The sequence below is a fragment of the Dreissena polymorpha genome, chromosome 16 (genome assembly GCF_020536995.1).
Source record: "Dreissena polymorpha isolate Duluth1 chromosome 16, UMN_Dpol_1.0, whole genome shotgun sequence".
In the NCBI taxonomy this organism is placed as follows: Eukaryota; Metazoa; Mollusca; class Bivalvia; order Myida; family Dreissenidae; genus Dreissena; species Dreissena polymorpha.
In genome coordinates this window covers 48,055,091-48,074,352 of record NC_068370.1, presented here as the reverse complement: position 1 = coordinate 48,074,352, position 19,262 = coordinate 48,055,091, and the positions used below count along the sequence as shown (strand labels likewise).

Genomic DNA, 19,262 nt, shown 5'->3' with positions numbered 1-19,262 from the left:
TTCATTGAATAAAATATAAATTTATAATCAAAATTTCCATTCTTTATTGGTTTAAGACCTAAAAAGGCGTTTTTCTTTCATTATTTTTAATAAATTATCGAGAAGATCGAGATACCGTAGCCTAATCCCTTTTCCTACGTTATCTATTTATTTAAAGATCTTTGAGCCAGGTTATCTAGAGGCTAACCCCATACCAAATGGTTTGATGGTAATACCATTGCCTGTCCATACAGCCTAACTCCGTTAACCTAAGCCCTGTTGAACAGACTAACTCGAGTCGTATCGGGTACTCTGTCAATAGCTTTTTCGTGATTGCGCGGGATATCAATTCAACGAATTTGTTTGATAAATATATATTCGCATAAATATTTTGAAACGAAGTCCGATAACCATCATGCACATTTTCCGCAATGTTCATGTTTACCTACATACTGTTCTGAATAAATATGAAACGTCCTCTGAGAAAATGGGGTTTAATGCATGTGCCATCCCAGATTAGCCTGCGCAGCCCGAAAAGGCTTATTGGTGACGGCACTTTCCGCCTTTATTGTATCTTTCTGTCATGCTACCCGAATTTCCCTTCAATAATTTTTTATCAGTGCGTTGTTCTCTGAACCTTCTACAGCTACATGCAGCGAAATACTGTGAAAGTCGGATTGTCACGGTAAAATGTATATACTCCACAATAAAACACTAAACTGAATGAAAATGTACTATTGCCTTTTTTCAATAAATATAAAAACATAATCGCCATCTTTACAACATAGACATCAAAATCTCGCTTAAAAGCGCCTGATGCAATTATGACGTTCACTTTTACTTTTCTAATTTGAATTTTTTTCATCTGATTTAAAACATTTTTCACGACCATATTGTGTTATAAAACACGACATGAAAAACTGTCTATAGAGCGATTGGCAAGGAGCATGTAAATTACAGCTACCAAAAACGATACAGATTCATAATAAAACTCACACGACTTACTTAAAATTGAATGTTGTTTTTTAACTAAGTTTACCACCCGTGGTGTACTGTCCCAATAATCAATATACATGTACGTATATCGTCAAACCTATATGTGTATTTAGTGTGCTAGTATAGAAATTGAAATTTCAGTCAATGGATCAATATCGGATCATTGGGAAATAATATGGAATGCAGACATTGATTTGATTTTTTAACACAGTGTCTGAAGGTTTAACAAGGAGTACTTTGAAAGGTAAGAGCACTGTCGTCTTCCTAACTACATGTACGTTAAGCCCGTTGCACAGAAGCCATATTCAGTCACTTCAACGTACTTTTGAGATGCGGAATTCAGATTCTGAATGTCGTTGTCAAATCACTAATGCTAAAAAAATTAAAACAAAGTGATAAGTTTAAATCTGACTGAATAGCTACTTTGTTCTTACAATTAAACAACTTGATATATATTTTGTTGTTTCGGTGCACAGTTTTTCACGCCGTTATTATCGTATTGAACTTCGCATCTTCGAAGACCCTTTGTACATTTTTGCAAAATGACAATTTCCTTAAAAAAATAATTTCAAAAAAGTTACTGTATTAATTAATATTCAAACTATACAAATAGTATTCAAATCTTTATTTTTCAAGTTGTTCGCTTAAAGTCTCTATAACGCTCAAAATCAACGAAAATTTCGTTAAGTATTTCGTAAAATAAAGTTAACACCTTAACAATCAGTGTTTCTTATAGCAATAGTCAAAATTTCAACGCTAGATGTGGTATGATTACATAGATTTGTGTAGATACAAAATGCTCGTTTTTATTTATTTGTGGCCACAATTAATTCCCGCGAATATATCTATTCATACGACACACGAACACCATTATAGTGTTTATGTGTCGTATGAATAGATATGCAAAACAATAATAACAACGAGCATTTTGTATCTACAAACATCTATTTTACCAGACAGCATCTGCCGTTGAATTTTCGGCAATTGCCATAAGGAACACTGATTTTTAATTGGTTAAGTTTATTTTACGAACAATTGTACGAAATTTTCATTGACTTTGAATAGTAATGTTACTTTAAAGTGATATTATGGGCACTTTTCACTGTGGAATTGAGCCGAAAAGAATTAACAGGTCAAAAGAATTAGTTAAAATTTGGTAACTGACTAATTATCTACAACTCATCTTGCTACCAGTTGTTTATAAAAAATACATATTATTTTCGATATTTTACATGACTCACCCAGTCATCTAAGCCGAAATGATCCGTAAAACAAAATTGTGTCTTTGTGCCGTATGAACGAATCTGCATGTAAACTACATAACGAAAATACGGTTGATATTCAAATGGATTATTTTTCTCTTTCGTGGAAATTGTTTTAGTATTCTGATGCTGCATTAACAAATATAAGTGTATATGAAGTGAAAACACCAACAATAAACAACGGTTGCGATAGACACCTATATACTATCAGCTGCCCATAATATGACTTTAAACAGTACACTTATTTTGGTCTTCATATAAGAAACGTATTTCCGTGTGTCCTGGTTTTAGCACTGTTCAGATTAGCGTACTTCGTCAATAAAGTATTTAATTTCCATGTGTTCTCGATAAATAGCGGTCATGTTCCGGTCAAATAATCTGCATGTAATACGTATACATTGCATCAGTTATAATGGTATAATTAATGTATTCATATTTTAATTTTCGACAGATCATATACTTTCAAACACAATTTTTGTCAACAACACGGATGAACAAAATAGTCAAAATTACCCGGTTTGGTCTAAAATATATATGATTTTTTGCATATTTTTAAATAAAATTCTTTCTATGTAATTTATGTTTGCAAAACCACATAACAGAAATATTCTTTGTCAAAATCGCCTTTTAAGTAAATATTAACCCATTTATGCCTAGCGTATCGAACAAAGGCCTTGGCAAACAGCGTAGACCCAAATGAGACGCCGCATGATGCGGCGTCTCATCAGGGTGTGCGCTGTTTGCTTTCAGGAATTAATATAAGAAATATTCTAAATATAGAAATAAATATACTAGACATCCCTAATTTTGGAAATAAATTGATTCAATTTAGATGGATGGGAGAGTCCACTAAACACAAGTGGGTTAAATATCCAATAATATCCAGTTACATCATGATCGGATGGGCTACACGACGTTTATAACGACTTCCGCTAAACAGGATACAAGTGCATGTATGTACGACAAACAGTACATCCACCTCCATAGTAGTTGAGTTTTTTGGTGTTGTCTCCTGAATTAAAAAAAAGAAGTTTCGGTGTCTCTTTATCCTTTACAAAATTTAAAGCTTGTTCACTTTTAAGTGGATAATCCATTTTCAGCATGCCTTTTACAATGTTGCTTGTATTTCCAGAGCTATATGCCATTGTTTGATTTCAATTACATGTGAGTTGTTCAGTTTTGGACCGTTTGGTCTGTAGCTTTCCCTTTCTCGATACGATATACACAATACTGTTTTGACTGAAAGATAAAGGTAATAAATCACAACAGTGGTGAATGTTACCTGCAGACAAAAAAAGGTATTCACTTTTAGAAATTGTTATTTAATTGTGTTGAGAAATCTCGCTTAAGTCTGGCATTGTCGACGGCCGTTTAATTCACTTTAAGTTAATAAATCGGGAACCAAAAATAGTGAGTGATTACATCACACTACTGAGAATAACACAATCCATATAATGTAATTATATGTCGCCGTTTTCCTTGTCAGATGAGTGGGAAGACTTTGGAAGAACTCGCGGAGGCTGTGGCAAAATTAGATAGGTACTATCTGATGAATCTGAGCTTCAATAAGCCGCCTCAGTTCATTTTAGACGTAATGACGGCAGCCATGCTTCTTATAGGGGAAGAGAACCCGGTAAGACTTGCAGAATGTGACACGAGTTGTCTTTTCATCTGAATAATTAAATGATTTGAACTGCTTTTTTCTGTTAGTAACCCAAACTGTGTTGCTTACTTAAAAAAATCCGGAAAAATTGGATACGATATATCATTTAAAATGAAAGTAACTGCCAAATATTTTTATCACATGAATTGAAATGAAAAATAAAGATGTTTTGCTGACGTTATAACATGCCGTTGAAGTCGTTTCACATATTCTTTATGCGATTACACGCGTTTGGAAAAGTTTCATTTTCATTATTGAATTGAAGGAAAACAATATTATTAAAAACGATCCTTTTATTTTGGTTTTTTGGCCGCTTTGCAATATTTTAGTCACATCACGATAGCTAGTTTACACACTGCAGTACATATTAAATATTGTTTAAGGGCACGCTAAGCTGGTCTAAGCGATCACTTAGGCAAAGTGAACACAATTATGCCGGCAACTGACATGCCGTAGAACTTAGTTTATATCAATTACCATCAGTGTGTCGAGTTTCGTCGGTAGCATTTTTAATCAATGCATTACATTATTATAAAATAATATCAAATCATATCAATATTACAGACATGGGCCACGATCATGCGCAATTTGCCAAGGACAGATGGTAAAGGATTGATGGAGATGGTAAATATATGATCTTGTGAATTAATAATGAGTAAAGCAATAACAATAGCAATAATAGTATACATATATATAATAATAATAATAAAAATAATAATAATAAGATAAAAACGAATAATAAGAAGAAAAAGAATAGTTGGTTGCGAAAAAAAGTTTGTTAAGTTCATTATTATGAAATATAAAATTATAGACCATTAAAAGTAGTCTACTTAATTATAGACTACATTTATTGTAATATTTTGCCAGAATTTTGGTAAGGTCTAGAGTAGTGCCACATACTGCCAATATTGTCTTTTCAAGAAGATAAGATCCCACGTTTATTCCCTTTACCCATTTAATCCTAGCATCTAGAAAAAAGGCCTTGGCAAACAGCGTAGACCCAGATGAGACGCCGCATGTTGCGGCGTCACATAAGGGTCTGCGCTGTTTGCTTAAAGGAATTTCTATAAGAAATATTCAAAAAATAGAAATAAATATACCAGACATTCCTAATTTTGGAAATGAATTGATCCAATTTAGAAGGATGGGAGAGTCCACTATGCATAAATGGGTTACACTTGTCGTGGTGTGGTGTGGTACATTATACATGTATTAGGTGTGGTGCGCTATGATAAAATGTGACAAAACGTAACATATATTCACTACGTAGATCTATGCGATATAGTTGGTATATTATAATATTCTATGTTTTTGATGAAATATTTGTTATATATCCCTAATGTAACGTGAAATAAAGTGAAAATATATTGTCTAATTTCACTTCCAGTGTTACTATATAAAGTGATGATACTTCGATTGTGTATATAATCGGAAGATCGGACATTCTCATTCAATATAATTGTGTGGCTTAGTTTAAACATATTAATTTCAAACAATAAACAATGATATACTTCGAACGTCCTACAACATTTATAATATGTGATTTTATTATATACATGTTTAATGCTTTTAACAAAATACAGGTGTATCAATCGTTGAAATAAAAAATCCCGTATTACGCTACTCGCTGTTTCCAATTCCGTATTACCATACTAGCCGGACTACTTCGACCCATTTAATGACGTCACATTACGCGCAGCGAAAATAGGAATATTGTATATTACGAAATATATTACGCAGCACATCGTGTGACGTCATTTCTGTGACGAAACACAATTTTGTTTTATCTAAACTCTATGGAATTTAAGGACCTGTCGGACGTGTTGTTTTTTAACAGTAACATATTTGTTAAAAACATCGAACGAATTCAAAACGTATTTTGGAGTGTGTGTTTATCATGCAAATCGATAAATGTATATTTTGATAGGAATACAATAAAATAGTGTGGTTTAAACTAAGTTTCGATAAAGACATGGAGATAGAAGTCGAAGTGCATATTGTTTCAACGTTTTTGTTATAAACATCGGATTAAATTTGTCAACTTAATTGTTATAAACATTGGATTATCGATGGCATTAAGGTAAGCGTGTCGGAAACCTGTGTTTTCCCGGTTCGAATGTTTACACGTTAATTTACATAAACTGTATTCATACGCGTCTTAAATAAAATATGGCGTACCGTTTTAGTCATTGTTTTGTCAGTTTTTGTTCAAGTAAAAAATACAATTGTTAACTGTTTTCGTTAGTTGTTAAAATATAATAAAAGGAATATTACGCTAGTCAATTGTTCCAAGAGTTTGCAGGGCTTGAATTTAACTTTGTTTACTACTTGCAAAACATTGCGAGCAGCTTTAATAACAACTCGCAAAATCAAAAACATTCTTGCAAATTTTAGTTTTATATTAAGTTATTTTCCCCAGTTTTTACTGTTTTCATTCAGGATTTAATTTCTGTTTTTTTCCTAACTCAACGGTTAACTTTGATTTATCTTTCGTATTGATATTTCCGTCTGTGGGCAAAAAGAAACTAGTTATTTTTTCGCAACTAGTCTGTTTAAGTTAAATGAACACTTGTGAATAGTAGACTGTTTCACGTATTTTGTACCAATTCCATCCGCGTATCTGTAATATAAGTATACCAGTCTACATACAAGGTGTGTGCTTCCGCATACGGGTATTTGGACATTCTATAAATTGACCTACGGTTTATTGTCCATGACGTGGAGCGCATTTAGCAATATTACTTGTGTTTTTTTTTCACTATTTCTTTACTCGCAAAAAAATACTAGTGGCTTAAAAGTTAACTCGCAATCGGTATTTTTCACTCGCATTTTGCGAGTGTGCGAGTGTTAATTTCGAGCCCTAGTTTGCATCACTCTCGTGGCTTGTGCTATTTCGCATCACACTCGAGGCTCCGCCTCTCTTGTGATACGTCATCATACAAGTCACTCGAGTGATACAAACTCTTGGAACAATTGACTGGCGTAATATTCCGCATTTACGTTATGCGATTAAGTTAGACGTCACGGTACCTTCCTTAATATGGCATCATTTGATGTGACGTCATGTGAGGCAATAAGAAATTTCCGCGTTACAACGTCACGACCTATGCTTTTTACGTCCGAAGGTGGTAGAATACGACCCCAGTGATGTTTCAGACGCAACAAAGGCCAAGGCCAGGGACTTGCTTTCGAAGTACACACTGGAACACATGCGTTTTCCCTTCACCGCCACAGTGTTTGAATGGGTATGTAGTCAAAAATGTCTTAACTTTTGAATCATTCTACAATACAATAAGGTGCCTGTATTTTATGGCCAACTCGTGTAAAACTATAAACTCTTTAAAAACAAGATAGTTATGGCCACTGAATCTCTGTTTAAAATAATATGTCAAACATAGTTTGTGAACAACGAGCTTGACCGCGTAGCTCAAATAGTAGAGCAGTACTCTACGAAATAATACGAAGATCGCTAGTTCAATTTTCTTTCCGACACTATAACATGTTTTGTGATGAAATGAGCCGCGTTCTGAGAAAACTGGGCTAAATGCATGTGCATAAAGTGTTATCCCAGATTAGCCTGTGCAGTCTGCACAGGCTAATCAGGGACAACACTTTCCGCTTTTATGGTATTTTTAGTTTCAAGGAAGTCCCTCCTTACCGAAAATCAAGTTTAGGCGGAAAATGTCGTCCCTGATAAGCCTGTGCGGACTGCACAGGCTAATCTGGGATGACACTTTACGCATATGCATTACCTCTGATTTAAGTATGGCAGTTGGCAGAATCTGGCAAACTTCGTGCACACAGTCATTGTAAACCAGGTAATCAAGTCAAAATGTGAGTGTGTTACATGTATCTAACCGCTATGATGTGACTGATTGGAATTGAAATAAACAAACAAGCTAACAATTCCAATTAACCCACAGGTGATTCTTTGTTTGAGATATGAACAGCTTGTTAACTATGAATATTCCTCGTTTTATTATTGTCATTTAAAGTTTGGTAATTAACCATTTTTATCAAGGCATTGTTTGACGTGGTTAAACGGTTTGTTTGAGATATAATACTAGAGTCTAACTGTCCATAAGTAATGAATATATCGATTGCTCATTTGTACAATTATCAGTTTTATAAATTACCGAAAAATGGTTCATTGAGTGAAGAATACACTTTTTCTAATTAAATGTACAGTGGCCGTTTGAGTGAAATGATTGAGTGAAATGATACAAACAATATAAAAAGGCTCTTTTCTGTATTTTTCTTTTTTTCAATAATAATCATGAAAAGAAAAGTTCACACCTTTAAACATTTGAAATCTGCTAGGTTTTTATAAGAATTGGTACCTAAAATATGCGAATAATGGACGAATTGTGTAGTATTTGGATGTTAATGTATTAAATCTTCAAATAAGAAACATACAGTTTTGCTTCTCCATGAAACCAAAAAGAAAAAAAGAAAATACCAAATAGCAATTAAATGTTAGATGTTGGATTATAAAACTTATACAAGTTATTGAACTTTCGGACCCTGAAATGGAACGATTATCGCCAACAAAATAAAACCAAGCAATAACAAAAACTTACTATAACACGGCACTACGCCTACCTTTGTTCTAGTTAAACGGATCGATACTAATGATGTGTCTTGTTTAAACTTGACCCTCACATAAATATATTTGGAAGATCCATTATCATGTACCTTTTACAAATGCAGATTGTTGAGCTTTTATAATTGTGTAAGTTTTATGGAGTTAGTACCTTATTACAGAACAGAACGGAACAGACAGTTTATTCAGACTTATACATATGTACATCGTCTTTAATGCATATATTTATAAATTAAACAATGTCACGTGTCAAAATATGATAATTTTGACAAAATCAATGATACAATATTCTATATATATATATATATATATATATATATATATATATATATATATATATATATATATATATATATATATATATATATATATATATATATATATATATTCAATGTGTACATTCAGTGAAATTTCAAAACAAAATATGAACAGAGAAAAAACAACGATTTTGAAAAGAAGAAACATACTTATTTTAAAGGCAGTAAGGATAAACTATTACGTTTAGTTTATGCAGAAAGTACAAAAACAGAAGAACAATTATTTCACATAATCATGATAATATCAATGCAAAAAAGTGACAGATATTTATGGGAACTTAATAAGAAAAACAAGAGATGTGTTCGTCAGAAACACAATGCCCCCTATTGCGCCGCTTTGAAATAAAAATGATTATTGTTTTGACCTTTAACCTTGAGGGATGACCTTGACCTTGAACTTCCACCACTCAAAATGTACAGCTTCATGAGAACGCCGCTTTGAATTTATTTTTTTTACCTTTGACCTTGAAGGATGACCTTGACCTTGAACTTCCACCACTCAAAATGTGCAGCTTCATGAGATACACATACATGCCAAATATCAAGTTGCTATCTTCAATATTCCAAAAGTTATGGCCAACGTTAGTTTTTTTTCGGACGGACGGACAGACTGACATACTGACGGACAGTTCAACTGCTATATGCCACCCTACCGGGGGCATAAAAACGATTAAGTCAATTAGTGGTATTTATACTAGAATTTCGTATAGTTAAGGCTTCTTTAACATATTTACATACATTAATAATTTCAAATTTACATGTTGATGTCAATAAATTATGAACTTTACAACAGACGGGTTCGTGTAATAAATACGTTTAATGTATTTTTGACGTAGTAAACGAAAGCATGCATGGTATTGCTTTCGTGCAGCGTGTTTTATAAAACTGTCAGAATAAAATGTGGGTTTAATGCTGTAAAAACGAGATTTTGAAAACAACGGGTCCGCAACGTTACGGATTATGCTAGTAAATTCATCCACAGCTTCGTTAATTGACAGTTTACTTCAACAATCAATATGTTCAACAATATCATTAAATACGGGAAGTCGTGAAATGATTCCTGAACGAAATTCATCTTTAAATGAATTGTCCCATTGATATTTAACATCAGTAAAAGTATCGTAACTAGGTAAATAATTATTGCAATACAATGAAAACTGCAACGGTGCGTGATCGCTCCATTCGTTAAACTCACATACAGTAAAGTTTGATAACAATGGAAAATTGCTTTCTTTTGTTAATAGATAATCAATTACAGAAGAACCGTTATTCGAGAGAAATGTATTTTTACAACTATCACCTATTCTACCATTGATAATACGTAGTGTAGTGGACTTGCGCAGATCAAGTAATTTAATACCATGGCCATTGAGTGTTTTATCTATTGAGGCCCTAACAAAGGCTTGGTCTGGTGAATAATCTACATCATCGTGTTCTGAATTATTTGTGTCATGTAAAATAAAATCATGTTTGTTACTGGTTCGACTATTCAAATCCCCAGTGATAAAAATACATCCTAATTCAGAAAAATGTGTAATATCACTTTCTAACATATCAAAAAGATCCACATTAATTGAATTATAGACTGGAGAGTCCTCACCCCATTTATAGCTTCCACATATGTACACATCACTGGCCGTGTTAAAAAAATTATGATTTAATTTCAACCAAATAATAGTGTCATAATGGTTACGTTCAATTTCAATTTCTTTTTTTAAATGATCCTTTACATAAATAACAATACAACCGCTACATCTTCGGGCGTTCCTATGTTTAAATTTTCTAAAAAAAATTAAAAGATTGATAGCTCTTAACAGTAACATCACTAGATACATTTGTCCATGATTCAAACAAAAAACAAATATCGAATGCACTTAAATTATGTGCTCAAATCCTGCTATGGGTTACGTGCATTTTTCGTCAAACATTAACGAAATAAGACCGTTGTATTACTTTTTTTTTCAAAACTGCTATTGCAAATTCCCAACGTCCTTCGACAAAAAACCATCCATGCCGGGAATACACTGTCTGTGAAAGCTTGTTGTTAATAATTGGAATATTTAATTATTTTTATGACTAGCTATTAAGATTGTTTTTATATAGGTTTCACATACTTTTACATGATTGGAAATGACATATGTATCAATGCATATGTGAATATGACTTGAATTATTGCATTACAATGGCATCAACCAAACACAATAAATAACACTATGACGAGAAATAATAGAGTTTCCGTACAAATCTTCAAATGACGCGGGCATTATTTGAGCTATGGATATCTTTTATAAATATTTCAATTGTATTTGCCTTATCTTAATATGGTAAATTGCATTAACATACACATATAAAAATATGATTGAGTACGTATGTCTCGGTCGAATAAATATGCACATTTACTTGTATCGTAGACCTTATCTCTATTGCAGGCCATGTCAGCAGTTAACGCCTAGCTACAACTAGCCAAATGACTGTGTTATGGAACTAGGTGTTCATAATTTGGTAGGAAATGACAGACCGGCGTGCTGTAGAAATTTCGGAAAGAAAAAGAAAGACAGAACGCATGCGTGCTCAACGAGAGACTTTTATATTGAACAACATGTTTTGCTTGTTATTTTAAGGGCTTGTCTGTTATTTTATTTCATTGGATTATTTAGAAGAAACAAGTAAATGATTGATGAAGACGTTACTGTAAAATGTGTTTGTTCGTCCATTACTTAAACAAGACTACCCAAGCTACCAGAAACCTCGTTTTATTGTTTATATATGTTTTTTGTGATTCATGATAAAATCATCGGGTTATTATAATATCTGATATACCGGTTTTCATTGCTAAACCAATACAATAATCAAATCAATTAGTTTAAGGCAAATCTGCGTTGGATGGCCTATGAAATAACGCCATAAGACGCGCTTTTTTTACTATGCAAGTGTAACTAAATGGAAAGTGCATACTAATGAAATAGGTTTAATGTCAGGTCTTCGTTCAAAGTTGATACAATCTTTTACGTAATATACGGTATATTAGTATCTTATTGTGATACGAGGAGTTTAAGAGTTTGTCTGCTTTAAAAGAGTTACTAAGTCAAGTTTAAATAAAAAATTATTCATTAAAGCCAGATTATACGATTTTTTATATGTGTTAAATTGTAATATATTGATAAAATATGTTACATTAACACAAAATAGGCAAGAAAAATTATATATTGAAGACGAATTTCATAAAATGCAGCAAAGACAAATTAGCGCCCCGAGCCGATTGTGACGAATATATTTCGTTCATATTTTCCTACAATATCCAAAGCATTCGTCTTTTTAGTTAGTGTTCGTGTGTCGTATGAATAGATATCGTTGCCGGAATTTAAAATGAACCGTTAAACTAAATTTAGGTTCACATCGTACATGCATGATATACATGCTGGCGAATTCGACTGTACAGACATTTTCGATTTCAGAATTAAACATCTGGCTTATTTCGCATTTTTCGACACATGTTCTTCTTAACTTTTAATTTAAAGCGGGTATATACGATTTTTATATGTGTTTATTTGTAATATATTGATAAAATATGTTACAATTACACAAAAAAATATACATTAAAGCCGAATTTCATAAAATGCAGCAAAGACAAATTAGCGGCCCGAGCCGATTGTGACGAACATATTTTCCTACAATAACCGAAGCATTCGTCTTTGTATTAGGATTGGAGTTAGTGTTCGTGTGTCGTATGAATAGATATCGTTGCAGAAATTCAAATAAACCGTTAAACTAAGTTTAGATTCACATTGTACATGTATGATATACATGCTGGCGAATTCGGCTGTACAGCCGTTTTCAATTTGAGAATTAAATATCTGGCTTATTTCGCATTTTTCGACACATGTTCTCCTTAACTTTTATTTTAATTTATATTGAAATATATATATAATTAGTTTTTTACATATTTTATATAAATTCATAAATATTTGACAAAATCGTATATACCCGCTTTAATTCATATTGAAATATATGTTCATTAAGTTTTTTTACACGTTTATATAAATTAATAAATATTTGACAAAATCGTATAATATCGCTTAAAAATTCGATAGTTCTGCTCTAAGAATTTCCAATTTGTTCCTAATCACTGGGGGCTGATGAGGTCAAAGCGTAGTCCGTTTGTCTACGACGTCGGGTATATGTTTTACTACGAAACATTGTGTCAATACACTACTTAATCAGGCGAGTTTCATTCTGGTATTTATGGAGAACGGAACATCCAGTAATGGTAGGTACTTATTTTCAATAACAAACTAATTACAAATGCGCGTAGTTGCAACCTTTACATTGATTTTGAGCTAAAATCGAAATATTTTGCTTTGAAGTAATGCATTCGGTGGTTATTCTGTTAAAATAGCCAATTACAGTAAGTTAACTTTAATGAAACTACATTTTAGTTTGATACACTGTACATTAAACATTTTAAAGTACAAAACAGGTTACGAACATATATTTTATTCAGTCAAATGATTTGTTTCGAAGGAAATTAAAAGTCGCTTTATGTATAGGTTTTTCACAGTGTATGTATCGGTTGTGCAACTAACTACACATATAATGTATAGGTAACTCAACGAAGTTTCATACGAATATACGTATACTGTCAGGCACATGATCATGCCTAATAATACTATTCAGCCTTTATTTATGATAACTGGGTCGCACTACACATTTATAAACACACCAGTGGCTTAACGATACATAGATCAATATGGAAATTGTAAAATTGTGTCAATTAAACACATTTGTAAACCTTAATTGCATTTGTTAAATTGAAACTTGACATCGGTTTGATAAATCAGCGGTATATTTCATGTTTAACCGCATAAACCAGACACATGTTGGAACATAATTTGATGTAACAGACCTATGAAATGTCATTGTGCTTACATTCAGAGTTTTGTTATTAGAAAAGCATAATCTTACCTGTTTAAATTTTTCCACCAATCTGTACTTCGATGGCAAGTGTATTGACACAATGTTTTGTAATAAAACATATACCCAACGTCGTAGACAAACGGAATACGCTTTGACCTCGTCAGCCCCCAGTGCTTATACGCTGGGCATAATACTGAGTAAACGAAAGGTTATTTGGGAATTGCCTAGATGCCGGTAGGTGTTTGAATCTCCGTGGCAAAGGGCGCCTGGGGACTTATCGATACTGAGATTGGGTGTAGTAAAATATCCCCCTCCCCCCCCCCCCCCCCAACCAAAAAAACACACACACTAAACAGGAGTATTGCATAAGAATAGTAGCGTTTATTTACAAAAGCGCGTGCATTCTACCGTTGAATACGCACAAACATAGCGATTCACCTTAGTGTATAGTTTCAATCGTGAACGATAGGCACTCAATATATTGCCATTATGTATGTTACTTTGATTATTTTATAAGTTAGATATTATATCAAATATGTTCACCACGTTTAACTGTTTTTGGTAAAATATCCCAAAACGGCATATATCTACTGAACTGTAAAAAACGAGTCGAAATGTTTGTTCATGCTCTGTTAACTGTTCAGCTGTTTCCATTCGATGCATCACCCATTTAATGTCACGCTTTAAAAAAGTTCCGTCGTGGGACCGTGCACTTTCTGCAAGTTTATCTACAATTAGTTAAAGCGCGAAAACTCTTACATGCATCGTTAGGGCCTCGTTGATTGAATTCCTTTGGTACTTGGATGTGTTTTTAGCCCGAGTTCTCACTTTATACTGTTTTGCATGACACAAGCACAATAATGGTCTGCCAATGCTTTGTACTTGATTGCGACAGGGCACTTGGCTTAGCACATGTTCCTAAATAGACCTACGCGTTTTCTTAACCTTGATTATCAATACCAAGGTTTTATCCTATATATATTTTTTTGGTTACTTCATAAGTACACTCGAGTATCTAAATATTTATTTGAGCGGTGGGACCGTCGTTTCAAAAAATGCAGTGGAAGAGCATACTCCGGAGACACGTGACAAATCCGTCCAAAAAGCCCTTTACTCGGTAATATGCACTCGAAGACCAGATTTGTCCGATATATTGCCGAAAGACGGTAACCCATATGTGCCTTATGCAATCTCGAAAACCCAATCAGAGTTGCTGCCCAAAATGAATTCAGTACATAGACACCGGGGGTGAACAACTTTGATCACGGGACCGCAAAAGTCAACGCCGGTTGAAGAAACAGTCTGTGATCTTGCTAATTAAGGTAAGTTTTGTTGTCTTTTCATATGATTGAAATTTCAGTTTTAAAAAAGCGATAGCCTATGACACAGTATACTAAATAAACTTTAATTTGATATGATTAGATTACCTTTACTGTTTTCATTTTCCGAAAACACTTCGCTACACAATTCTGATATGCAATGCAAACGCTGTTTGTGTATGTGGTTTTGATGATTTTCTTAAAAAATAATGCTTTAACGACTGAATTAGTATGATTTTACTCTTCAATTTAATATATTTAATAACATTCATGACAACAATAGCGGTGAAATTTGAAAAATATCTTATTATTTTGTTTTGTTTTCCAAACGCAGGTAGGTATTTCGTGTGCAATTGGAAATGGCAAACTCAGGTTGCGAGAACATTCAAAGGATAATGAAACGCACACTGTACACATGTATGGAAGTCTTCAAACTGATGTTTACTAATATGAAAACATTAACTATACAATACAGTATATGACTACGGAACTTCAATTGACGACATTTGAACAAAGCGGGAATATGCTTATTAACACATTTATCAGAAGCATGCATTTTAGACCTCATTATAATCTTATGCGTAGTCTCAAAGTAGCAATATTTCGTAGCGGTTGCTGCCTATATAAGAATTGGATGCAAAGCTCTGCCACAACAAAGCGTCATTACTGTCGACTTTATACACAAGAATCCTTACATTTAACTAGTCTGTAATCGACATTTTTAGGATTTATCATACGCTCAATTGCTTTTTATCTGCGATAAATGAAATTCTAACGAAAAATTGGCGGAATTCTTCAATTTCGTTTTCCACAAAACATCATTTTCTTTCCAAGTTGATTTTTGTCCGTCAAAATACTAATGGATTTATTTTTACAAATATTTTGTCACATCCAATCATATGCGTTTCTTATGCCTTTTGGTGTAGTCATGAAAACTTTTAAAACGTTTTAGAAATATATTTTAACAAATGGTAATTCTTTATTACAGAAACATGACGTTTGTGTGTGAAATTTTTAGGAAGACATTTAAATCGGAGTGGGGGTTAAAGCTTCATGGTTAGCGCCAAAGAGGGACTGGACGATTCGTCTGTCGTGAAAAAATATTTTGCACAACACAGGCGTTCAACAGACACAGGTGTATATTTTTCAAATACAACGCTAGGTTCTGTCGGTTTAAAAATTAAAATGCAATTCAACATTCTCACTGCATTCTTAGCGAAAGTATGTTTTTGATAACCTAGTTACAAAGCACTATTTGTAATGTTTTGTATAGTGTTTTCGAAATTAGACGGCTTAAAAATAACATTTAGTTACTAGTTTCGTGCATATTGGTGTGTTCATTATAGTGTATAGTTTTAAACGACAATAATAGCCCAGATAAAATTTCAATCCAAATTGTCACTGAAGAATTGGAAATTACACGGCATAAATCCAGTATACGTAATTGGACCCTTTTAAATATGTTTTAATGCGTATATTGGATTGTGTAATTCGTAAATACGCGTTTACGCGCCATATCTGGAGCGCTTCTGACGACCATCATTTTGTTGAGTTCCATATTATTATGGATAATATTCTGTGTTTTTTTTTCTGTATTTAATAATAGTTTAACAGTTCCATTTTTTAAATTAGATGCCCCATTCGTGGTGTTGAAAAGTCGGATTACCGGAATAAACCGCCTTCGGAAGAAACCCCCTTCCCTAAAAACGGCATAGCGGAACAAACCCCCTTCAAGTTTTTTAACAGGCGGAATAAACCCCCTTCCGAAGTGGTATCCAAAATCCATTATGAAAGTGTTATGCGCATCTAGCAGCATATGCTATGTTTTAAACTTTATGAGTGTGTATCGCAACCGTTGTTCAATTTTTGGTGTTTTCACTTTATATATACTTATACTTGTAAATGCAGCATCAACATATCAAAACAATATCCAGGAAAGAGAAAATAATGCATTGGAATATAAACCGTACTTTCGTTCTGACAATTGACGAAATGACTCGATGTACGACGTGAATCTTAATTTACTGTAAGTGCAGATTCATTCATACGACACACAGACACAATTTTTTTATACGGATAATTTCGGGACATTACGGGACAGTATATTGACATGTTAATTCTTTTCTTTTCAGCTTCAACTCAATTTAACAGTGAAAAAAGCGCATAAAATCACTTTGAATGAATGTGCGAAAATCGGATGAAAGAAGTGTTCTTTTGTTCACAAGTTGTTAATGATACACATTAAATATTCAAGCTGTCTCAATTCGACCGTGACAAACGCGCATAATATCACTTTAAAAGAAGGTGTGAAAAACTGATTAAAGGAGTGTACCGGTCGTTAGTTCACAAGTTGTTAATTCGTCTGTTTAATTATATTTATTTCCAAACTGCTTTGTGCTGATTAAAGAAGTGTACCGGCAGTTTGTTAACAACTTGACAATGTTTAGATAGTCGTGTGAATTTTACTTGCATTCGTTAAACTGAGATTATAAGAGTTTTATATGTGTTTTAAATTGTACTATATAGATAAAAATATGTTACAATAACCCAAAATAGGCAAGATTTTTTTACATTGAAGACGAATTTAATAAAATGCAGCAACGACAAATTAGCGCCCCGCGCCGATCGTGGCGACGATATTACGTACATATTTTCATACAATAACCGAAGCATTCGTCTTTTTACTAGGATCGGAGTTACTGTTCCTGTGTCGTAAGAATAGCTAGCGTATTTACAAAATATTTTACAAAAACGTGCATATTCTTTCTTTATGGAAGGGGGTTTGTTCCGCTATGGAAGGGGGTTAATTCCGCTATCGAAGGGGGTTAATTCCGCATATGCAAAACTAGCGAGGGGGTTTATTCCGCGAATGCAAAATATGAAAGGGGGTTTGTTCCGCTATGACGTTTTCGGGAAGGGGCTTTCTTCCGAAGGGGGTTTCTTCCGTACACCGAAAAGTCGATCCCCTGTGAAAAATGCGGCAATAGGATTTCAACGAAAGATTACCTGAATCGTCACGTCCGGAGGGAGGTAGCTGCGAAGCAATTTACCTGTTTAATTTGCAATGCAACTCTCAGAGAGAAAATTGACATTCAGGCCCACCTTGGCACCCACAATGGAGAGAAAAACTTTGTATGTGATATGTGTAAAAAGAGGTACAGGCACAGCAGTAGTCTATCAAAGCACAGATCTGCAAAGCACCGGGCATAGTCATCTGTTGTATGACGATGGTATGACCAAGAATAAGTTTTAACCCTTTTCCTGGCATATGTCTTACCAATGTGCCGTGATTATTTTCTTTATTAGTGATACTACAGACTGTAAAACAATAATATATAGTATTACGCGTGATTTTGCATCCTAAACATTGTTTTCATATCGTTTATCTTGTGTTGTTTTGTTTGGTATTTCTGTTGTTTTTATATGATTATTGTTGATATATTTATTATTCTGATTTAAATTCAGTATGATAATGGTCGATCTCATCGAATTATAGTGTTCATTATTGCTCATCTGTGATAACTGTTGATCTCATTGCACCAATAAAACTATTTATCTGCAGATTTTTTGCGTACGCCATTATCTCAACCAACCCGCGTTTGTCATAATTCAGCTTCAGCAAACTGTGTTTGCTCAACCAACCCGCCTTTGTATATTTTTGAAATAGCAAAAACTGACCAAATAAAATATAAAAACGTCAACTTTTATCTCAAATACAGTAAATAAACAAAAATTAAGCATCGTGTGATCTCATTTTTCAAGCAATATGATTTATTCGTGAGTCGAAAGTTAAAAATATATAAACTCATACTGCGTTTGCATTGAAAATCTAAATTTTGTGTCGAAGTGTTCTTAAAAACTGCAAAGATTCGAAACAATTGCAATGCGTCTTAATATGCGAAAAGGTATGTAGCATGTCATAGGCTTTGTATTTTTTACATATTCTCTATAAAAAGATGAAAATTAACTGACGGAGCGGGATTCCTTATGCAATTCAACAACCTGCGTTGACTTGTGTGGTCACGTGACAAAAGTTGTTCATCCCCGGTGATAGAGCGATAGGGCTTATGTTATCAAGAGTTTATACGGTGTCACAAGTGCTCAAGACGGTGTGACAATATTGTTGAACATTTTTTGTTCTGCCCATATAACAATCAACACATAGCACGCATGATTGCACTCGTCATTCAAACTTGCTGGGTAGACAAC

The 19,262-nt window shown here is 33.5% G+C and overlaps 1 protein-coding gene across 2 annotated transcripts; it reads left to right on the top strand.

Moving 5' to 3' along the window:
* Window positions 1–1,129: 1,129 nt before the first annotated feature.
* LOC127862978 (uncharacterized) lies at window positions 1,130–11,517 on the top strand. Of its 2 annotated transcripts, XM_052402254.1 has the most exons (5): window positions 1,130–1,219; window positions 3,724–3,870; window positions 4,465–4,524; window positions 7,026–7,145; window positions 11,250–11,517. In XM_052402254.1, the coding sequence occupies exons 2-5, from the start codon at window positions 3,724–3,726 to the stop codon at window positions 11,271–11,273; spliced, it is 351 nt and encodes a 116-aa protein (XP_052258214.1). In that variant the 5' UTR covers window positions 1,130–1,219; the 3' UTR covers window positions 11,274–11,517. The 2 variants fall into 2 exon arrangements, 1 of the variants encoding a protein (XP_052258214.1); XR_008040885.1 differs by lacking the exons at window positions 1,130–1,219; window positions 3,724–3,870; window positions 4,465–4,524 and adding an exon at window positions 5,709–5,980.
* The last annotated feature ends 7,745 nt before the right edge of the window (window positions 11,518–19,262 follow it).